The sequence below is a fragment of the Neomonachus schauinslandi genome, chromosome 2 (assembly GCF_002201575.2).
Source record: "Neomonachus schauinslandi chromosome 2, ASM220157v2, whole genome shotgun sequence".
Classification (NCBI taxonomy): Eukaryota; Metazoa; Chordata; class Mammalia; order Carnivora; family Phocidae; genus Neomonachus; species Neomonachus schauinslandi.
Window position 1 is genome coordinate 109,846,565 of NC_058404.1, and position 19,223 is coordinate 109,865,787.

General features: G+C 38.0%; 1 protein-coding gene across 10 annotated transcripts in view; it reads left to right on the forward strand.

Annotated features, from left to right (window-relative positions):
• The first annotated feature begins 2,344 nt into the window (after positions 1 to 2,344).
• CAMK2D (calcium/calmodulin dependent protein kinase II delta) overlaps positions 2,345 to 19,223 on the forward strand; it is a 321,958-nt gene continuing 305,079 nt past the window's right edge. For 9 of the 10 annotated variants that reach the window (XM_021684521.1, XM_021684522.1, XM_044912889.1 and 6 more), the window contains exons 1-2: positions 2,345 to 3,043; positions 4,660 to 4,754. In XM_021684521.1, the coding sequence (XP_021540196.1) occupies positions 2,979 to 3,043; positions 4,660 to 4,754 (160 nt within the window). In that variant the 5' untranslated portion in view covers positions 2,345 to 2,978. The remainder of the gene's footprint in view (positions 3,044 to 4,659; positions 4,755 to 19,223) is intronic. The other variant, XM_044912893.1, reaches the window with a different exon arrangement.

Below are 19,223 nucleotides of genomic sequence, written 5' to 3' on the forward strand. Positions count from 1 at the left end.
AGAATGAAGGGGGGCAAGGGCAGAAGCAGGAGACCAGGAAGAAGGCAAGAGATGATAATCCAAGTGGAATTTCTGTGTAACTTTAGAAGGATTACTGTCTTAAGAAAGCCCAAACTTCAGAAATAACTGTCAATATTTGTTTAAATAAGATAAATATTTTAATCAGTCTAAGATATAAATCAAGAAACAGCACAAATATTGAGTAAGCAGTACTTAAAATACACATTTATTGTTGAATAATACATCAGTATTAAAACTGTTACGTTTCCTTCATTGTATCATACAATCATCATAAACATTCACAATTATTGGTAGTTTGAATAACTGAGATAAATACTGTAATTATATAGGCCTCATTACTTGAATATTTAAAAAAACTTTTTTTTCTTCCCTGGAGTTGTAAAATTTAATATTATCTTTATTTATTGTTTTAATTTTACTTTTTGTTCCATTTTTAGATTCAGAGAAAATTAAATTATTGCATTATAACTTGGAACCATATTGCTAAATATTTAAGATATGTTAAAAATCTTTAGCATAGACTGAATCTTTTTTTTCAATTTTATAGCTCAATTATTAATACTTAGACACCTGTTTCTTTCTTTATATAGCTTTTGGTATCATCTTGTATTATTACATTTTACACAATGTTCTAATTGCTTTTTACCGCTGGGAATACAAATATATACAAAGTTCAAGTTTGTTATAATAACTGTTAAAATTTGTAAATATTTTGAAAACTTAAGTAAAAACTCTACTATTGGCAGATTAGCATTCCCCAGATGAGGAAATGAGGGAATTAACGATTATGTGTAACCGTGGACAAGGTAATTTACTAATCAGTAGCAGCCCCTGGGAGCAAGCAACAATTCCTCTAAATTTTAGATTGTTTGTATATCCAAGTTATCTTTTATCTTCCAGCTGTGGAATTTTGAGTCCATGATGTAATGCTAATGATGAACAAATTAGCAGAACTGCGAAGTTTTTAGGGTCCCATGTTGTAGAACAAAGGACAGTAATTTGGAAATACCGTTCATAACCCTTTTGTTCTGCCTTTAAATTTGCAGTTGCATAGTTTATTAAAGACATAAGACTGTAAAGAATGGCCCAGGGGTTGTTTTAGCAATCAGCGATTTATTTTAAATGTAATGCATAATTATTTTTTCCCCTATCTACTGCATGCTAATGAATAGGATGTATTCTTCATTAAGTGGCTTTTCAGACAGTCATTTACAAAGTATACGTATGTGTCACTATCTAGCCAGATCTTTGACCATACAAGCAGAGCACACTCGCCCTGTTCTCTCCCCTTCCCTTTTTTTCTTTGCAAAACGAAAACGGGCTAGAACGTGTTCCCGTGATGCTAGTGACGTGAGTCCCAACCGGGTCGCGTGACCGACACCCAACCTTCCCAGCACCCTGCCCCCGCAGCCGGGGCAGGAAATCTCGCGAGAAACCGCCTTACTATCAGAACTTAACTGAGGTTACAGGCGAGTTACTCTGAAAGGAAGGTGTGGCTCAATGGGGGAGTTTTTGCTTTCATTCTAGCATTCATGGTCGAAGCAAAGGCCTTTTGGGGTTGCCAGAGTCTGAGCAACCCAACCTAGAAAACGGCGGGGGGAAGTGGAGGGTGAGGCGGCAGTCATATCAGAAGTGAAACGTGGCGCACGGCGGGCGTCGCCCCTCGCTAAACGGGCTTCTGCTGGGGTGGGCCCGGAGTCACTGGGAGGCTGTGGGAGGCTGGGACCCTTCTAAGGAAGCTGTCAATTGCCCACATCCGGCCCCCGCTGTGTCAACACGGAGCGGCGCCGAGATGAAATGGTGGCTCACCTCGCCCTCCCACCCGGGGCACCGCGACTCGCGGGTCGGCTTGGAGCGGTTTCTAGTGCCCCGCGCCCCCAACAGGGCCGGGGCCCTACACGGGCCCCGGCAGCATCCCCAGGCAGCTCACGACTTAACCCCGCATCTTTCCGCTAAATCAATTCCAGATTTAGGCAGCAGCTTTATAGCGAGTTTAACTGGGTAATTTTGACGTCTCGCCTCCTTCACCTAAACCCTCTCTAGGCTTCTCCCTCGTACATCCTCCTCCACCCACCTGGTCTCTCCCTAGACGGGTTTGCGCGAGTGTGAGACCCAGGGCGGGAGAGCGAGATCCGCGAAGGCATAGGGTTGGGAGTCGCTAGAGGGAGGTGTGGGACCGGCGAGGAGGGGGCTTGGAGAGGGAAGGGGTGCTGGCAGGCGGAGGGAGTGGTGGGAGGAGGCGGCGGGGGGGTGAGGGGGTAGGAGGCGGAGGCCTGGGGACGGCCGACTAGGCTTCGCCCCATCCGAGCGCTCTTTTCTCTCGCCGCGCAGTCTCGAAGCAGCGCGGTCTCGTGGGGGAGCGTCAGGCAGCCGAGGTGCCCGCGGGAGGCAGGTCGGCCCCGGGCGCGCACGCTCGGCCGAGCCCCGGCGCGCCCCGCGCCCGCGCCTGCTGACAGCTGCAGCTGGGCTCGAGCTGTCCGCTCCCAGCTCCTCGGCCTCCGCCCCCTCGGGCTCCCTCCCCTCCGCCCCTACCCCTCCAGCCCGGTGCGCTAGTTTCGCAACTGCTTGCCTCTCGCCCCGTGCCGGGCTGTGGTCCATTTCCCGGCCCCTTCTTCCTGAGCACTTTGCCCCCTGCATTTGGAGAGAGGGGCTGGAAAGGGGGCGGGTGGAGCGTCCAGAGGAGAAGGAAGCAAGGGCCGGAGGAGGAGGAGGAGGAGGAGGAAGAGGAGGAGGAGGAGGAGGAAGAGAATCGGCGGACCGTGGGGAGGAGACCCCACGCCACCCTTTCTGGTCATCTCCCCTCCCGCCCCGCCCCTGCGCACACTCCCTCCCGGGCGAGCTACTTTCGGACGAGGAAAGTGAGGGCGGCCCTGGGTGACAGTGCCGCGGGGCCAGTCCCGGGGAAGCCGCGCGTCTGCTCGAGTCTCGTCTGCCGCGCTCCCAGCCAGGGACCGAGGATGGCTTCGACCACAACCTGCACCAGGTTCACGGACGAGTATCAGCTTTTCGAGGAGCTCGGAAAGTAAGCGCTTTACCCGCATCCGCATGTTCCCTTTCCAGCAGAGGGCGGGTCGCGTTACCCCAGACCCACCGGCCTCCCGCGTGGGGCGAGGGAGTTTGGGAGACCAGAGGAGTGGGAGGAGGGCCAGTGGTGTGGCAGCTCTGAGAAAGGTACTGCCTTAGCAAGAGGAGGGGACAGAGACGGGAAAAGACCCTCCACCCCAGCTGGTGGCCCATTCCGATGATCCTAAACCCACCTTCTCCCGCTCCCCCACCCTCTTGCACTAGAGACTTAGTGGATTTACGATCCCTGCAGTTGTAGCTGTCATCCTGAGAAGTGTGCGAGCGTGTGTGTGTGTGTGTAGAGGAAACAAGAACCCATGTAAAATGCAACATAGATCATGTTTTCTGTAAATAGAGATGCCTCCTGGTTAGCCGGCGTGTCGGCCGTACTACCCACGTACGGATGAGAACTCACTGCCACAGACGGTGCCATATTTATTGATGCCGAAAGTTCAACTTGTCGTAGAGTCTATTTCGCATCCAGTAGTTGTTCTGTCCAGGAAAAGGGTCACCCAAAGGAACTCGGCCCCCTGCCCCATATCCACTATTAATCTTTGCACTAGATTATTCGCTCATCATCATCCTTCCTACGATTTGCATGTGCCTCTTCGCATTCTCTGGGAGGATTTATTTATACAGGCAACGGGAAAGACCTCTGAGACCGAGAGAAAGCTTCCCAAGGGTAGCCTAGCGTTGTATAAAACGACCTCCTACGCCCGACAGGCAGAACTACTCGGAGAATTTAAGGAAGGGGACGGGAGACCTCCTGAGGACCTGTGTGCTTAGGGACCTAGGGGCCAAACCGTGAATGTTGATTTATGTAGCATCCAACCCAAACCCAATTCATCTATCGCTAGTGTCGACTATTACTTATGAAAGGGGTGCGTTTATATGTATGTGGTTGTTTTATACAATTGAATTCAAGAAAATGTAATTATCCTTTAAATGTAATGAAAATTATATCCTTATATATTTATATGTTGTCTGCTGTTAAAACATGGAGAATATGTCGGAAGAGCAGCTTAATTCAAATCTCTCCCTTCCCCCAGCTCAAAACAGGGCCCAGAGAAATCACCATATCAGGATTTGTTAAACAACACAAATGTTCCCAAGATTTATATTTTAATGAAAACAATCGCCATATTTACTTACTCGGAGCCACATTAATTTTTTTTCTAACAAAATAAATAGGCAGCAGATTTTTGCTGCTCCTCCTCAGCCATGCTCTTTGCAGGGTTTCTTTCTTTTTTTTTTCTCAGAGCATTTGGTGCTGTGTGAGTGTGATTGTAAAATGTTTTCAAATTTCATGTGCAAACAAGAGCCATCATAATTGGCAGTTCCTTTCATTTTGTTGATTAATAATGTGTGCTCCCAGTTAAATAAAATTTACTTTTATTCTTCAACATTAAAGAAGGTTTGGATTTCCAGGAAGAATCGTTCATTTTCTGGATATTACTGTAGTGCACTGATATTTTACAAATCACTAAATGCAATAAAAATGCTCAGATTGTTGTAATTTTTTAAAGGGATATCAGAGCTGATTATATTGATGACATGCTAATTATTGGTTTTCAGGGGGGCTTTCTCAGTGGTGAGAAGATGTATGAAAATCCCTACTGGACAAGAATATGCTGCCAAAATTATCAACACCAAAAAGCTTTCTGCTAGGGGTGGGTATTTTCAACCACATATACAGTATATGTTAATTTTGTATTTGTCATGTTGATGTTGGTTCTGTTGTTCTGTAGATATATAGTTATAATTGAACTGTAGACTTAGGTGTCCTATTACATTTTGAGATTATTTCCTTCCAGAATGCTTCTTGGTATGTATAGTTTAAAAGTAAGTGAACACATGAATTTTAACAACAAATTATTAAATAATTACAACTGTCCTATGAGCAATAGCATACATAACTATATTTTAAAGCAAGTAAGTGTCACTTAGTGCATTTTGCCTTTAGCTCTGCTGTGAAATAACTTTCAGAAATACCCTGGAACGGAAAAATGTAAGTCTCACAACTGTCATTATTCTGTTTTGCTTTTGAGAGGAAAAATAGGTCATAGCTCAGTTGAATCATATTTCAGTTGTAGTTACACTTGAACTTAATTCATCAAGGTATATTTAACAGTAATAGCTTTGGGAGGAAAAATTTATCATTGCTATATTCTAGGAAGTTTAGCTTGATTTTGATGTGTCTGTGTGCAGTCCGGACCTTTACTGGATCTTCCGCATTAAGGCTTCTCATGGACTCCTGTAATGTATTTTACATGTGCTTTATAGCCACAGAGATAATTCTTATCATAAAATAGCTGTTGACATAGGCAAAAAACTTAAAGGAACCTCACTGCATTCTTTCTATTTTGTTGAACTCATGCAAAAGTACTTACACTGAAATGTTAGGCATTCTAATTATTGTGAGCACGTGTCTAAGGTATTTCCATGGGAATTTATGGTTTAATGAAATTTAAATGAAATTAAAATGAACAAAATGCCACAGTATAAGCCCATTTCAGTGACCTGGTTTATTTTAAGTAATGAGTGAAGAAATTCTATTAGGGTTAGATTGCCTCACTTAATTTGTCTTCTAAAAAGTCCTGCTTCCTAGTATCCTGGTATCCTTGTGTTTGATCTCTGCCGTGATTATTCCCCCTATCTGTTACAAATTCTACTTTTACATATACTTGAGGTTTAGATTGGCATTTTAGTTTATTCATTTGAGCGAGATTTTGTTGTAATTTCCTTCATCAGATTTTAACAGCATTCTGAGGAAAGTCTGTGTGCTAAAGTAAGCAGTACCATAGCTTCATAGCTTGAGAACTCATGAGAAGCACGTTATGCTCAATTATATTCCCCTTTCCCTCTTCTCTCCACAGGAAGGGTCTTAACAGTCAAAAGGAGTTGCTAATCTGTAAATGACATTTTAGTTTTTAAAAAGAAAAAAATGAAAATGTGTAATTCTTTCGGTGCTTACATGTTTTCTTCCTGTGTGCCAGGTACTTTTGGCAAGAGTAGGGGTATCAATTTTTTGGAGGCATTACAACACCTATCCAAAATCTCTCAGTGGCTTTAAATTTTCTCTCAAAACAAATCAGTCTTGTGCTTCACTTTTACTGATTTCCTTAATTAGAGTCATCCCTCTTCATCTACCCTAATTCCTACTCCCTACATCAGAAAGGCAAATACATGTGTCTCTGCTCACATACATTTTATTTTCCTTTCATCTGCCTCCAGTCTATGGAAGATAAGTCTTCTCTAACTTGATGGGATTCCTTCTTCCTGCTAGTGTTCCTCACCTGCTCATACTCTGCTTTAAAGAGCTATCTACACCCAAAGCCACCTTGCCTCATCTGGATTCAATGATTCCAATTACATTTAGGAAAAGTAATTAGGGTGAAGTGCTAGAAGACATGCTGCTTCTCCTTCTCCAGTTTTCTTTCCTTGTGACTTCGGGCAAGTTTCTTAACTTGCTATGTTCACCCTTCTGAGGATTGAGGTGGTAAAGAAGCAGGTGTTGGAACTAAATGCCCTGGGTTTGAATTCTGATTCCCCTAGCTATTAGCTGTGTAATCTTGGGCAATTTACATATTTTCGATGAGCCTTCATTTTTTCACCTGTAAAATGGAGTAATAATGTAACCCTTCCTTTCATAGGGTTTGTGAGGAGTGAATTAATATAGAAGAGCACCTGATACATAATATGTATTCAATGAATATTAGCTGCTATTATTATCTCTTGGGTTGTTGTAAAGATCAGATGAGATTACTTACATGAAAGAATGTGAAAATTATAAATCCAGGGGCAGCCTTGATTTCAGCTTGAGAACCCAATTTGAATCTTGGCTTTAGTACTTAGTGTGTAAATTTGGTTTAGTTACTTACCTTTTTTTGATCTTAGGTTCTTCATAAATAAAATGGGGCAAAAGTAGTCATAGGGTATCATGGATTGTTTTGAGGATTCAGTGAAATTATGAGAATCACTTCTTAATTGCAAAGTACTGAGTCAATTTTACCTATTACTGCTCACTTGTAAAATATTACAGTACTTTCCTGCAAAACGTTCAATTTATTTTATCACCACAACAATTAGAGCTGCTTATAGCATATTTATATCTTTAAATGTGTACATTTGTTTAAACTATACCCATATTAAGTTATAAACTCTTAAAAATGCTTTCATTGTTTAATATTTCACAGCAATGAGTACATAGGAGGGGCTCAGTACAGAGTGACTAGGATCAAATGTGGCTATTAAATGGTTTGTAAAGTTAAATAGTTTATTTAACAAGCAAATACTAGATGTAATCTATAAAGTAGTATATTAAGAGCATATGCTTTAAAATATGAACATTCCTTTAAAAACATTCCCTTCTCAGACTATAATAATCCTTAAAATGATCTTTGCAGAAAAATTTTAAGATAATATATTTAAAGGGAAATTAGAATGATATGTAAATTAGCATACATTATTTTCCTTAATGTACTGATTTGTTTTCTTTTGGCTGTGCGTAGCACTTTTTGTGGAGCATATAATTTTTTGTACAAATTTTTGTATTATTTAAAATGCCATGTCTTTGTAAATCTGAGCTTTAAGCCTGTTTGTTTTGAAGACCAGGCAGGTCCTCCAACTCAAATAATGTTCTTTAAATGTAGTATTAACAACTGAAAAAGAAAGGCCATTGTCAATACATTTAAGACCATGAGAGATTGCCAAAAATTTGGCTATATTCCTGCACAAATTTGCGCATCCAACTATACTGTCACCCAGGCATTTTTCCTGTGCCTAGATGTTAATGGATTTCCAGCAGACAGTTTCAGTTGCATTTCCTCTCAGCTGTTAGTCACACAAACCATATTTGGGAGACTCAGAGTCTGTTGAAGAATTTCTTCCCTTTTGCATTAACATGTGCATGCACAGAGCATTCATTATATGATACTGATCAGATAGATTAAGTACACTGATACATAGTTTGGCTTGTTTTAAAAATAATGTAGAAAAGTTTCAAACATTTTATATGAAATTTCTGTCTTAAGTTTTTCATTAGATGGGATTAGAAGACACGCTTAATAAATGGTGGCTAGTGATGATAGAATTTTTCTCCTATTTTTACCATGGGAAGTAGAAATTATATAATTTTGGTCCCAGTTAGGTTGGTATTTAACAAATGCTAATTTGCTCTGCGGTTTTCATACTTTGTTGATTTTGACATGTTTATAACTGTAACGTATTGTCAGATTATGTGAAGTCCATGAAGGGTTGTGATTGCAGTTCAGAATCCAGTGGACTGATGGTTCTGATAGCAGATGTCTTTAGAAATAGTATTTGTGATTATTTCACATTTTAAAGGCTCCCTGTGGTAAAAGATTTTTTTATGGTAGTAATGACTTCTTGATGTTCATTTTCCAATGTAATTTTTGATCATTAGTAACCACTTTTTATTACATGGGATCTGATATGCCACAGTCATCGTATTTGTAAAATGTAAACTACAACAGAAGCTTGAAATAGTACACTATTACAAATTTTTCTACTCCCTTGGTAAAGTTAAAAAAAAGACTTCATTTTATATTTCTGTAATACTTCACAGATATAATACAATTAAATCATTTGGCATTCTTTGATTTTTGCTAGTTTTGTTAATTCCCAAATTGATGATCTTCGTAGACTATGAATCAGGACTTTATAAAACTAGTTGACCATGTACACCAAATTAAATCTCATTTATGAAATCTAAATGTTGCATTTATGTCCTTAAATAGTCTTTTTTTATGTTATAATAGAGATGTCAATAACTCCTGCTACTTTTTTTTTCTTCCTTGGCATTCAGGCAGTCAAGAAATTACTGTCATTTTTCAGCCTTATGGTTACTTAAATTGGAAAGCAGAACTGAGATGTTATAGATGAATCAAGTTATTCTGATTATACATTATTGATTTGGCAATTTGGAGCTAATTGGGCAAATTAATATTTTTTTGGAAGTTTCTTGGTTGGAGCAATGTTTTAAGAAAAAACTAGTAAATTATTTTTATTTTTGCATATGGAATTTCTATGGCTCTTTAATTATTGGGCCCCAAAGTGGCATGTATCATTTCTAGGATTTAGTGTCCTTTAGTTATGTTTAGTTGTATTTGCATTCTGACATAGATTTTGATATTAGATATCTATTTTCCTCTTTTGGTGAATGAGAATTTTATTGTTGTCCAGACTGGTTAGGAGATAAAAATGTAAATCTGCTTTTCTAGGAAATAATAATCTTTTCTGTATTCCAGCATCATTAAAATAGGCAAACTTAATAAAGAAGGTGGTTGTCAGATACCTTACTGTGATACTAATAACTGGTGTCAACCTCTGCCTGACTGATCATGCAGTAGGAATTGAACACCTGGAGAACCTTCATTGTTTATACAGTTAGATTAATACTTTTCATTTCCCTTGAAATACTGAATCAACTTGGTGTAAAAATTAGTAAATTTTTATGGGCCCTTTTAAGGTTAATAATCATGAACTGTTATAAAGCACATACTAGGATTGTCTTGGGCATTTAACTTCATTTGTTAACTAGAATTTTATTTAATTTTTAAAAGTCTTTTTCTTGGGCTGATACTGTGGCAGACCAACTCCTAGTGTCTCTAGGGCTGAGTTGGCATTTTTCTTTCTTTTTTTTTTTTTTTTTAACATCTGTCTCTCTGCATTTACTAGGGTATGGTGTACACAGTGTTTTTTTTTTATTATTGACAATTAGTTAATGATTGTTTAGTAAATTGCACTGCTATACATTAAGTGGAATCTTAGCAATATTTTTACTCTAAACACAAAACCTTTGTAGTAATTTACATTTCATACTACTTTATAGATTACTAAGCACATTCACATATGTGGCCTTATTTATTTTTATTTAATAAATATTGAATGAGTACAGTAGGCAGAGTGTTAGGAAAAGTAAGTCTGTCTACACAAGTAGACATCATAGAAGACATAAATGGTTTAAGTCTAGCATGAATAAAGTGCTGTTGATTTTCAAAGGAGGGAAAGATTATTTCTGCCTGAAGAGATAAAGAAAGGCTTTTATATAATATGGATTTAAATACATTTTTAAAACTATAATGCAGATAGGGCTCAAGTACCAAAGTCTAAATAAACAATTTGGAGACATTATTCAGGGCCTTTCATAAAAAAGACTATGTCTTACACATCTTTCATTTTCTCAGTGCAACATATAGAATTGATTATTTCTTTGGGAAAATATATTTAGAGTTCCAACTTGTGAGAGAAGATAGTGTTTTAATTGCTGCAGTAACTTAAAATCAAACTGAAGTTTGACAGTCCCTCTGTGCTGTTTTCTGGAAGGAAAACAATGTAGTGAAAAATCTTACTAAAACAGTAGGAAAACGATTACAGAAGAATGAAGTGTTTTGGTAAAATTAATTGATTAACTGATTGAAAATATCTCAATATACAATAAGTTCCTAGGGTTACTTCTTCTAAATGATTCACATGTTGCTGAAAAGAAAAACTCAGTCCTTAACCAAAGCACAGAGGTACTCAGAAAGGCATTGTATTTCTCTGGCTCATCTTGTTTAACCAGTGAAGGATGGAAGACAAATGTTTGCTGTTTTGTTGTTTCTTGTTAGACAACACTGTTGTATGTGTCAAATTCATACAAAAATGTGGTAAGTGAAAGAAAAAATATAAAACTGTCAAGTTTTATAAATATTTTATAAAATTTTATAAAATTTATAAATTATAAAACTTGACAGTTTTATATTAATATGTTGGAAAAATAACTTAGGTGCAGCAAGTCATATAAAGGTATGTAGATAATATTGTCATGTAATATTTATGAACTGTTGATTCTACCTAAGAGTTTCTTTTTTAGTTAGATTACATAGGGATTAAAAAATTTTTATTACATAAAATCTTATATATGAAATTACATTTTATACAGTTGGAAACAGTAAGTACCCAATAAACCTCCACTCGATAGAGTATTCCCTCTACTTTTGAAGCTACCTGTATGTTCTTTTCTGATCCCCATCTGTTGCCTTACTCCAAGAGTTAATCACTATCTCTTTTTTTAGGAGAGAAATCTCTTTTTATTTCTCCATGCCCTGGAACTTTTTAATTAATTGGTTGATTTCAGTTGGCCAATCAGTTACCAATGGAAAATCTATGCTCTCATTATCTAGATATATTTAATTGTATATGTATATGTATTATATTGTATATGCATAAATTTATGGAATAAACTGCATTAATTCTCATATTAGTATATAATTTTACCCTACCCCTTAAGGCAAGGGAAGGCTTAAATTATTTGGAATTTATATAGTAATAGGAAATTATTTTCTCCCTATGTGTTTTTGAAACAATTTCATTAATGATGATGCCTACACATTGAAATAAAGCAAGAGCAAGTTATATAAAACTACCTTATTAAAGGTAAATATAGTTAGTGATGATTAGATTTTTATTCTATCTTATAGAGAAGTTATACAGTTGAGATATGCCACATCATGGCATTAGTGTTTAAATTAAAATTTGATATTTTCGTAAAGAAATACTTCTGTGATTTTTGGAGACGTGTTCTGATAACTTGAATTTTTGCTGTTAAGTGTATTTATTAGTAATCCAGGCCCAAACTCTACTCTTCCCTGGTGGACTCAGTAATTTCCTCCTTCTATGAATGGTGCCATAATTTTCCTGGACTTTCAAGCGTGCTTGATTTTCTTTCTTTTCCTTAACCCATCTTAACACTTTCCATCTTTTCCTTTTTCACCAGTCTAACTTGAGTTCTTTTTTTCTTCAGCTCTTTTAAACAGCTTGCTAAACAGGTTCTCCAGCCGACGATTATCATGTTTTGTTTTGTTGTTTTTCATTTATGCAGTTCATCATTACCCACTGTGCTGGGCATCTTGATAAATTTTAGGGATACAGAGGTGAAAGACAGAGATCTGCCCTCAAGTATTTTGTGGTCTATTGGTGTGGATGATAACCTGGCAAGTACAGTATAGTTTTTGAGGACTATAATAGAATTATGCACAGGGCTTTCATATAGATACAGGCTGGAGGAGGTTGTTATCACAGATTTCTTGAAGAGATGTGTGAGACTGTGTTTTTGAATGGCAGTTGAGCCTGGTAGAGGAGGGAGAAATGGTTGTCCAGGCAAAGTAAGCAGCCTGTTCAAAGGAAGGGAGAAAGTTCTGGCTCCACCCTCCAGAAAGAATGAGTACATCTAGTGTTGTTGAAATCCTTCTTTAAAACTCCATTCAGGTGCTGCCACCTCCATGATGCTGTCTCTAACTTATTCTCCACCCTTCCTTTCCTTCTCTAGGCTGAAGTGATTCTTTTCCTCCTCCTATGAATAGCTTTTTCATGTTTCTTAAGCAGCTGATCTCACATTTCTCCTTTTGTATTTTAGTTATATATGTTGTAGCTTTCAAACATCTTGTGGACATTTTTAAGCTTACCTTTGAATCTGTGCCTGGCACAGTAATTACAGTATTGAAGATACTTGTAAATGTTTGTTGAGTGAGTGGACAAATGGATGAGTAAGCAAATAAGATTCTGTGTCTAGAAGAAGACATATGCTTAACAAAGACAGACCTGTGACAGATAAAGTAAGTGAAAATTGAGTTAAGGCTTCATGTCAAATGGAATACACTAACTCTATAAAATAATCTTTAATTCATAAATTATTTCATTACTTCCTTGATGACAAATTATGCTATTTTGGAAAGAGTTTTGTATAATTTAGAAAGTTTTTGAGCAACTCTGTGTAAATTCTTACTGCTGTTTTTTATCAGGTAATATAAAGTGGCTCAATGATAAGGGGTTATCATTTTCATGGTCTGTGTGTCCATTGGTACCACTTCAGTAATGCCATACACATGCTATCATTACATTATTTTAAATGTTTGAAAATAACCAATTTTGAATTTAAAGATGGACAGAAAAGATAAACTAATAGGAAATTATTTAAAAAATTCATGAGATGGGCGCCTGGGTGGCTCAGTTGGTTAAGCGACTGCCATCGGCTCAGGTCATGATCCTGGAGTCCCTGGATCGAGTCCCGCATCGGGCTCCCTGCTCGGCAGGGTGCCTGCTTCTCCCTCTGACCCTCCCCCCTCTCATGTGCTCTCTCTCTCTCATTCTCTCTGTCTCAAATAAATAAATAAAATCTTTAAAAAAAAAAGATTATAAAAAAATAAAATAAAAAATAAATAAAAAATTCATGAGAGTGGCACCTGGATGGCTCAGTCGGTTAAGCATCTGACTCTTGATTTTGGCTCAGGTCATGATCTCAGGGTCCTGGGACTGAGCCCTAAGTCAGGCTCCATGCTCAGTTCAGAGTCTGCTTGAGATGCGCTCTTTCTGCCCCTCCCCCTACTCATGCTCTCTCTCTCTCTCTCTCTCTCTCTTTCTCTCTAAAATAAATAAAATCTTTAAAAAATAAAAAATTCATGAGAAGTGAGGTAATCAGGAAGTGTCAGTAAAGAGCAAACTTAAAAGAAGGTAGATGCATACTTTTTGTACCCAGAGTGACTGACTTATCATGTATAAATTTGCACAAAAGCATGCAAAAAACTGATGAAAAGAGATGGAAAGTTGTTTTTTTTTTTTTTTTTTTTTTTGCAGTTAATTACTGAGTACAGCAAGATCTGTTGGAAGGTATTAAATAAGGTGGGTTGTGGGATTTTACAGCCCTGAGTCATTAGGGATGAACAGCTGATAAGAGAGGAATAGCAACTTATCAACCTCACATTTTGTTTTATTTAGCTCTGGGGCAATACAAAAAAAAAAATTAAGTGCCTAAGTGGAAGATAAAGGGGAGGAGGATAATTAGAGGGTTTTTTTTATTATTATTATTTATTATCAACCAGTATTGTAGAAGTGCCCTAAGGAATTCCATTGGTGTTTATAAACAAGGAAAGTTTTAGATAGTTTCTGCAGTTGTGGTATTAGATTAATAACTATTGCAAAAAATGTTTATAGGTTTCTGTTCAAAACCAAAAGTAAGATGTTTAATATTCTCTGCCGGAATTCCCATTGTCTGGATTAGTACCTGGTACCCTTCACAGATATCTATTGAATAAAATGAATGATTGCATGACTCCCAAACTGCATCATTTTATGATTAATGAATACACATTTAGGGACCCAGAACTTTTAACAGTAAGGTTTGTATACATTATTTCCAACTATTGTCTTTTCAAAAAAAATTTTTAAGGAAAGCTCACGATTGCACAGTCAGATTAATTCTGTGATATAATTTAGCACAAGCTGGTGCTTGGAAAATAGTCATTTATTCCCATCATTAAATAATGGGAATTTACTCATTTACTCATCTACTACTTAGAAGATAACTTCATTTTAGATATTTAACCTCCCTAGCTAAGTTCAACCATGCAATATGTTCTCTCCGTTTTTAAAAGGATCTTACAGCTGTAAAAAAAAAAAAATTGTAAGATTTCCCCAGTTTATTAATTTAAGGACTGTATAAGTCAAAGGAGGAAATATTGTTTTACTTTCTCTATAATTTATAAAATTCTTGGTAGAATATTTTGGAGTTGAGGTAGGAGCTTTGTTGAGCAGAAAATCTTCTGTTGACTTCAAAAGCAGTGATTCAAGGTTGATATAGTCATTAGAATGTAGGTTGGAAAAAATTCTAATTCCAGATTACAAGCAGAAATTTGAGGGTCACAGTCCACTTCTGTCTCCTGAGTATAGATCTCCTGATTTCAGGCCATTTTTTCATTTTAGTAGAATTGGAGAGGGCAAAGAAAAAACTGTCAAAGAGAAAAGTTTGCCTTCTATAAATAGGATTGAGACTTACTTTTCTCTAATGTGATCTGGAAATCATTTTTGGAAAAAACTTTTGGGTTGACTGCTTTCTATGCATCTTTATGTTCAGGAAAAGGGCAAACAAAATTGTTAACCTTAGTTGGTTTGAAAGAAAAAAATTATGTTTTATATTGACAACCAATTACTCGATTGCCTGTAGCTTTGTATCCTTCATTTAGTCCTGATAATCATAGTGTCTATATTCTGCCAATGACATAATAAAGAGAGGGTCGTAAGGCATGAACAGGGATGGCTGAAGGATCACCGGGATAGTTTATCTTTTAAAATAGTAATGATCCCTAAAAATCGAATTCATATTTGTTGAACTTTTGCCAACTTTATTAGAGACTTTAAGATATAAGTTTTGAATAATCCAAATGGAATAAATCCAAATTTAGAAAGGCCAGCATTAGAAATATTCTGTGAACACACACAAGGTCAGTTTTAAAAATAGCGCTTAGCTTTGAGAGGATAATTTCTCCCCACCCTGCATGAAAATGTTTTATTCGGACCTTCAATAACAAGCTTTGAAAAAAAAAAAAAAGTGTTGGGGAGAGGGAGTGTGAAATGAGTCCTTTGAAAAATTCTTGTATTTAGCATCTTTCATTCAAGAGTCTTAAGACATTCCCTAATGAGTCTCCTAGTACTTCTGGGGTGTGCGTAAGGGACATTCAGGGATTCTTGTGCCCAGAGCTGTAAGGCCTGCCATCCCCAAGTAGCATGTTGCAACTGTTTCATGGTGCACATCACATTCCCTCCAGAGCCAGAGCTGGGAAATAGAGGAGGCAGTATTACCCAGCTGAAGGAGCATAGAGGAGAGAGATTTAGGTAGTAAGGAGTTAATTACCTAATTTGGAATTTGGTTAAGTCTCTCGGTCAGTCAGTAGCCTTATTCCTAAAAATATTCTATCATTTGATATCCTGCTTTATCCCCAAGAAAATAAACTCTACCTCACTTTTCATCTGTGTGACTGTGTACCTTTGGAAGTTTAACATTTAATAGTGAGGAATATGATAGTTAATGTGTACTGTTGTTGAGGGAAGAAAGCAAGGCTAGCATTTTCTAAAAGATGGTAGAAGAGAACCATTTGTATTATTCTTGGGCAAAGCAAGCTGTAAGGGACATAGAAATAATGAAACATGGTCAGTTCCCACAAAGTACTTACAGCCTGGTTTGGAGAATAGGAGACACATATAATTATAGAAGAGATAAAGATGAGTAGCAGAAGAATGTAATATGATGATTCAATGTACTGAAATGACATTTAGTTTTGGAAACAAGCGAAGTAATAATGAGGAAGTAGAAATTAAGGTGGGTGGATAGAAGGAAAGAAGAACAAAGACACTGGGGTGCAAGAAGTCATATAACATTCGGGGAAGAACCAAAAATACCTGTTTAGGCAAAAGATAGATAATCTGGGGGTATCTGGGTGGCTCAGTTGCTTAAGTGTCTGGCTTCGGCTCAAGTCATGATCTCAGGGTCCTGGGATGGAGCCCTGTGTTGGGCTCCCTGCTCAGCGGGGAGTCTGCTTCTCCCTCTCCCTCTGCCCCTCCCCCCACTCATGCTCTCTCTCGATCTCAAATAAATAAATCTTAAAAAAAATAATCTGTGGGAAATCAGGGAAAAAAGCTTAGGGGCGCCTGTGTGGCACAGTTGGTTAAGCACCGACTCTTGGTTTTAGCTGAGGTCATGATTTCAGGGTCACAATTTTGGGGTGGTAATCTCAGGGTTGTGAACTGGAGCCCCATGTAGCGTCAGGCTCCGCATTCAGCGGCAAGTCTGCTTAAGACTCTTTCTCCCTCTCCCTCTGCCCCTCTCCCCACTGGATGCACGTGCTCCCTCCCCCGCTTCCACTCTCTCAAATAAATCTTTTAAAAGAATAAAAGCTTAAAACCATGTAAAGTGTTTGATTGCCAAGCTGAGATTATTGTCTTAAATATGTGAAGACACGTTAAAGAGGGCATCTAGGACATTATTTGGCAGCAGTGAATAAGCAGGATGGATTGGCGAAGAATGTGAGATACTGAGTTCTGAAACCTTAAGATATAAAAGGATAAGGAAGAGAGAGGATATAAGCATAACTGAGGTTTGAAGTTTGAATAATGGGGAACGTAATTTTCATGTAAAAAATTAAGTCAGAATCAACTGATCTTGATAAAGATGATGAATTGACATGTGTTTGATGTACAAGCAACATATTCAGGTTGAAAGATCCTAAAAGACCACTGGGCACCTGGGTGGCTCAGTCGGTTAAGAGTCTCCCTTCGGCTCAGGTCATGATCCCGGGGTCCTGGGATCGAGTCCCACATCGGGCTCCCTGCTCTGTGGGGAGCCTGCCTCTCTCTCTCTCTCTCTCTGTGTCTCATGAATAAATTTAAAAAAAAAAAGATCTAAAACACCACTGAAAATTGGGTGTGATCCTTGAGAAATGGCCTCAGGAAGCAGGGCAATATATTGTATTGGTTGAGAGCATTGGCTCTGAAATCAGATTGCTAGGGTTCAAGACCTGGCTCCACTACTTCCTAGTCCTTGTGATCTTGGACAAACTTCCTGATTTCTCCAAGCCTTCGTTTCCTTACCTATAAAACAGCAATAATCAACTTAGCTACTATTTGTGATTTGTCTGCCCAGAGTCGATGGTAAAACCCATACTAGTGGAAAAGGTCGGAAAAGGGAGAATATAAAAAGAAAGGAATGGAGAGCCTAAGACAGTGGTATGGGGGAATACATCCATTTTAATGGATGAAAGGAAGAAATAGGACTAGTGTAAGAAATGGAAAGATATGTCAAAAAAGGAGGAGGAAACCGGGAGAGTTCAGTGCTTTGACTCTGAGGGAGAGAAGTTTTGCAAAGGAGGGGATGGTGATAAAACACATTCAGTGTGATTGAGAAGTAGAGAGAAATGAAGACTGAGAAAAGGGTTTTCATTTGGCAGAATTTCAGTAGTGTTCAGAAAGAGATCATGAGGATTGGGCCAATTTGTTACTCATCCCGACATTCTTGTAACTGAGCATATAGGATGAAATATAATAGGTATTTAACAAGTATTTGTTAAATACTTGTTAATTACTCCTGAGTATTATGAAATAATAAAAAGAGCTGGCTTTGGCTCTGAAAAAGAGCCAGACATACTCAGGAGTAATTCCAGGGATTAGCCAGGTCAAGGGAATCAACTTTGGTGATAAATAAAGCTGAAGCTTATTTGGAGGAAGAGAGACAAAAATTAGTAAGGAATAGAAAGACTGATAATGCAAGGCAAAAGTGTAAAAGTTATTGGGCAGCCATGGAGACTGTTGGGTGTTAGTGGGAACAGATTTGTTTAGGAAGAAAGACATTCTTCCTGTAGAGCTAGCAGGATAGCAGGAGAATGGGAAAGCACACATGCTGAGATATTTTGAGATGAAGGAGACTGTTACAGTTCAGCTGAGACTAATAGAAATAGAAGTAGGATTGAGAGCTTGGGAAAACATATTTGTTATGGTCTTTGGAGTTTGTAGAGAAGAGTCCACCAAAAGTATTAATGCAGTGGATCATTAACAGGTACAGCTAACATAAATCTAGCCCCATAGTGACCAGAGAGGTGTCTAGGAACCCATTAGGGCTTGACAGGGTGAGGCAATGGGGATCCTGGTGCTTTTTAAACATTTAAGGAGAAAAAGCCTTTTTTTTTTTTTTTTTAAACACATTAATTTTCCTTAGTTTGTATAGCTAGTAAGAATAGAGCAGCTAGAATTTAAAACCCAACCCTAAGTAATAGCAAAAGCCCTTGCCATTTTCATTCTGTTTTGTTCTCTCTGGGTACATCCAGCAGGAGAGATGAGGTAGGGAGGCAGTTAGAAAGCAGAAGCTTGGGAAGAAAATTTTATTCTACAAGAATGACAGAATAATTACATTTAGGAATGTTTGGTAGCAGATTTCTTTTTTTATCTGAAAGAGAAGCCTGGGGGATCTTCAATTCAGAATCTAAATTTCCCTTATTTCTCTTCAATTTCATTCAATTTCTCTGCATAAACAAAAGCCTCTGCAGGCAGCTTTTAATGGTTCAGAGTTGTACATAATTTCATCAGTAGGAAAGGCACTGTTTATGTAGAAAAATTAGTGCAGATCAGGAATATGAAATAAAACTGTAAAGACATAAGCTAGTTCATTTTAGATGTTTTATTACCAAAGTTTGTAAGGTTTATCATTGTGAATATTTTATTTCTTGTGTGCCTTGCTTACTTTCCTATCTCCATATCTCTGGTTCATTGTCTATGATGATAAGGACTTTGGTTTGACAGCTTTTCCCCAAAGCATT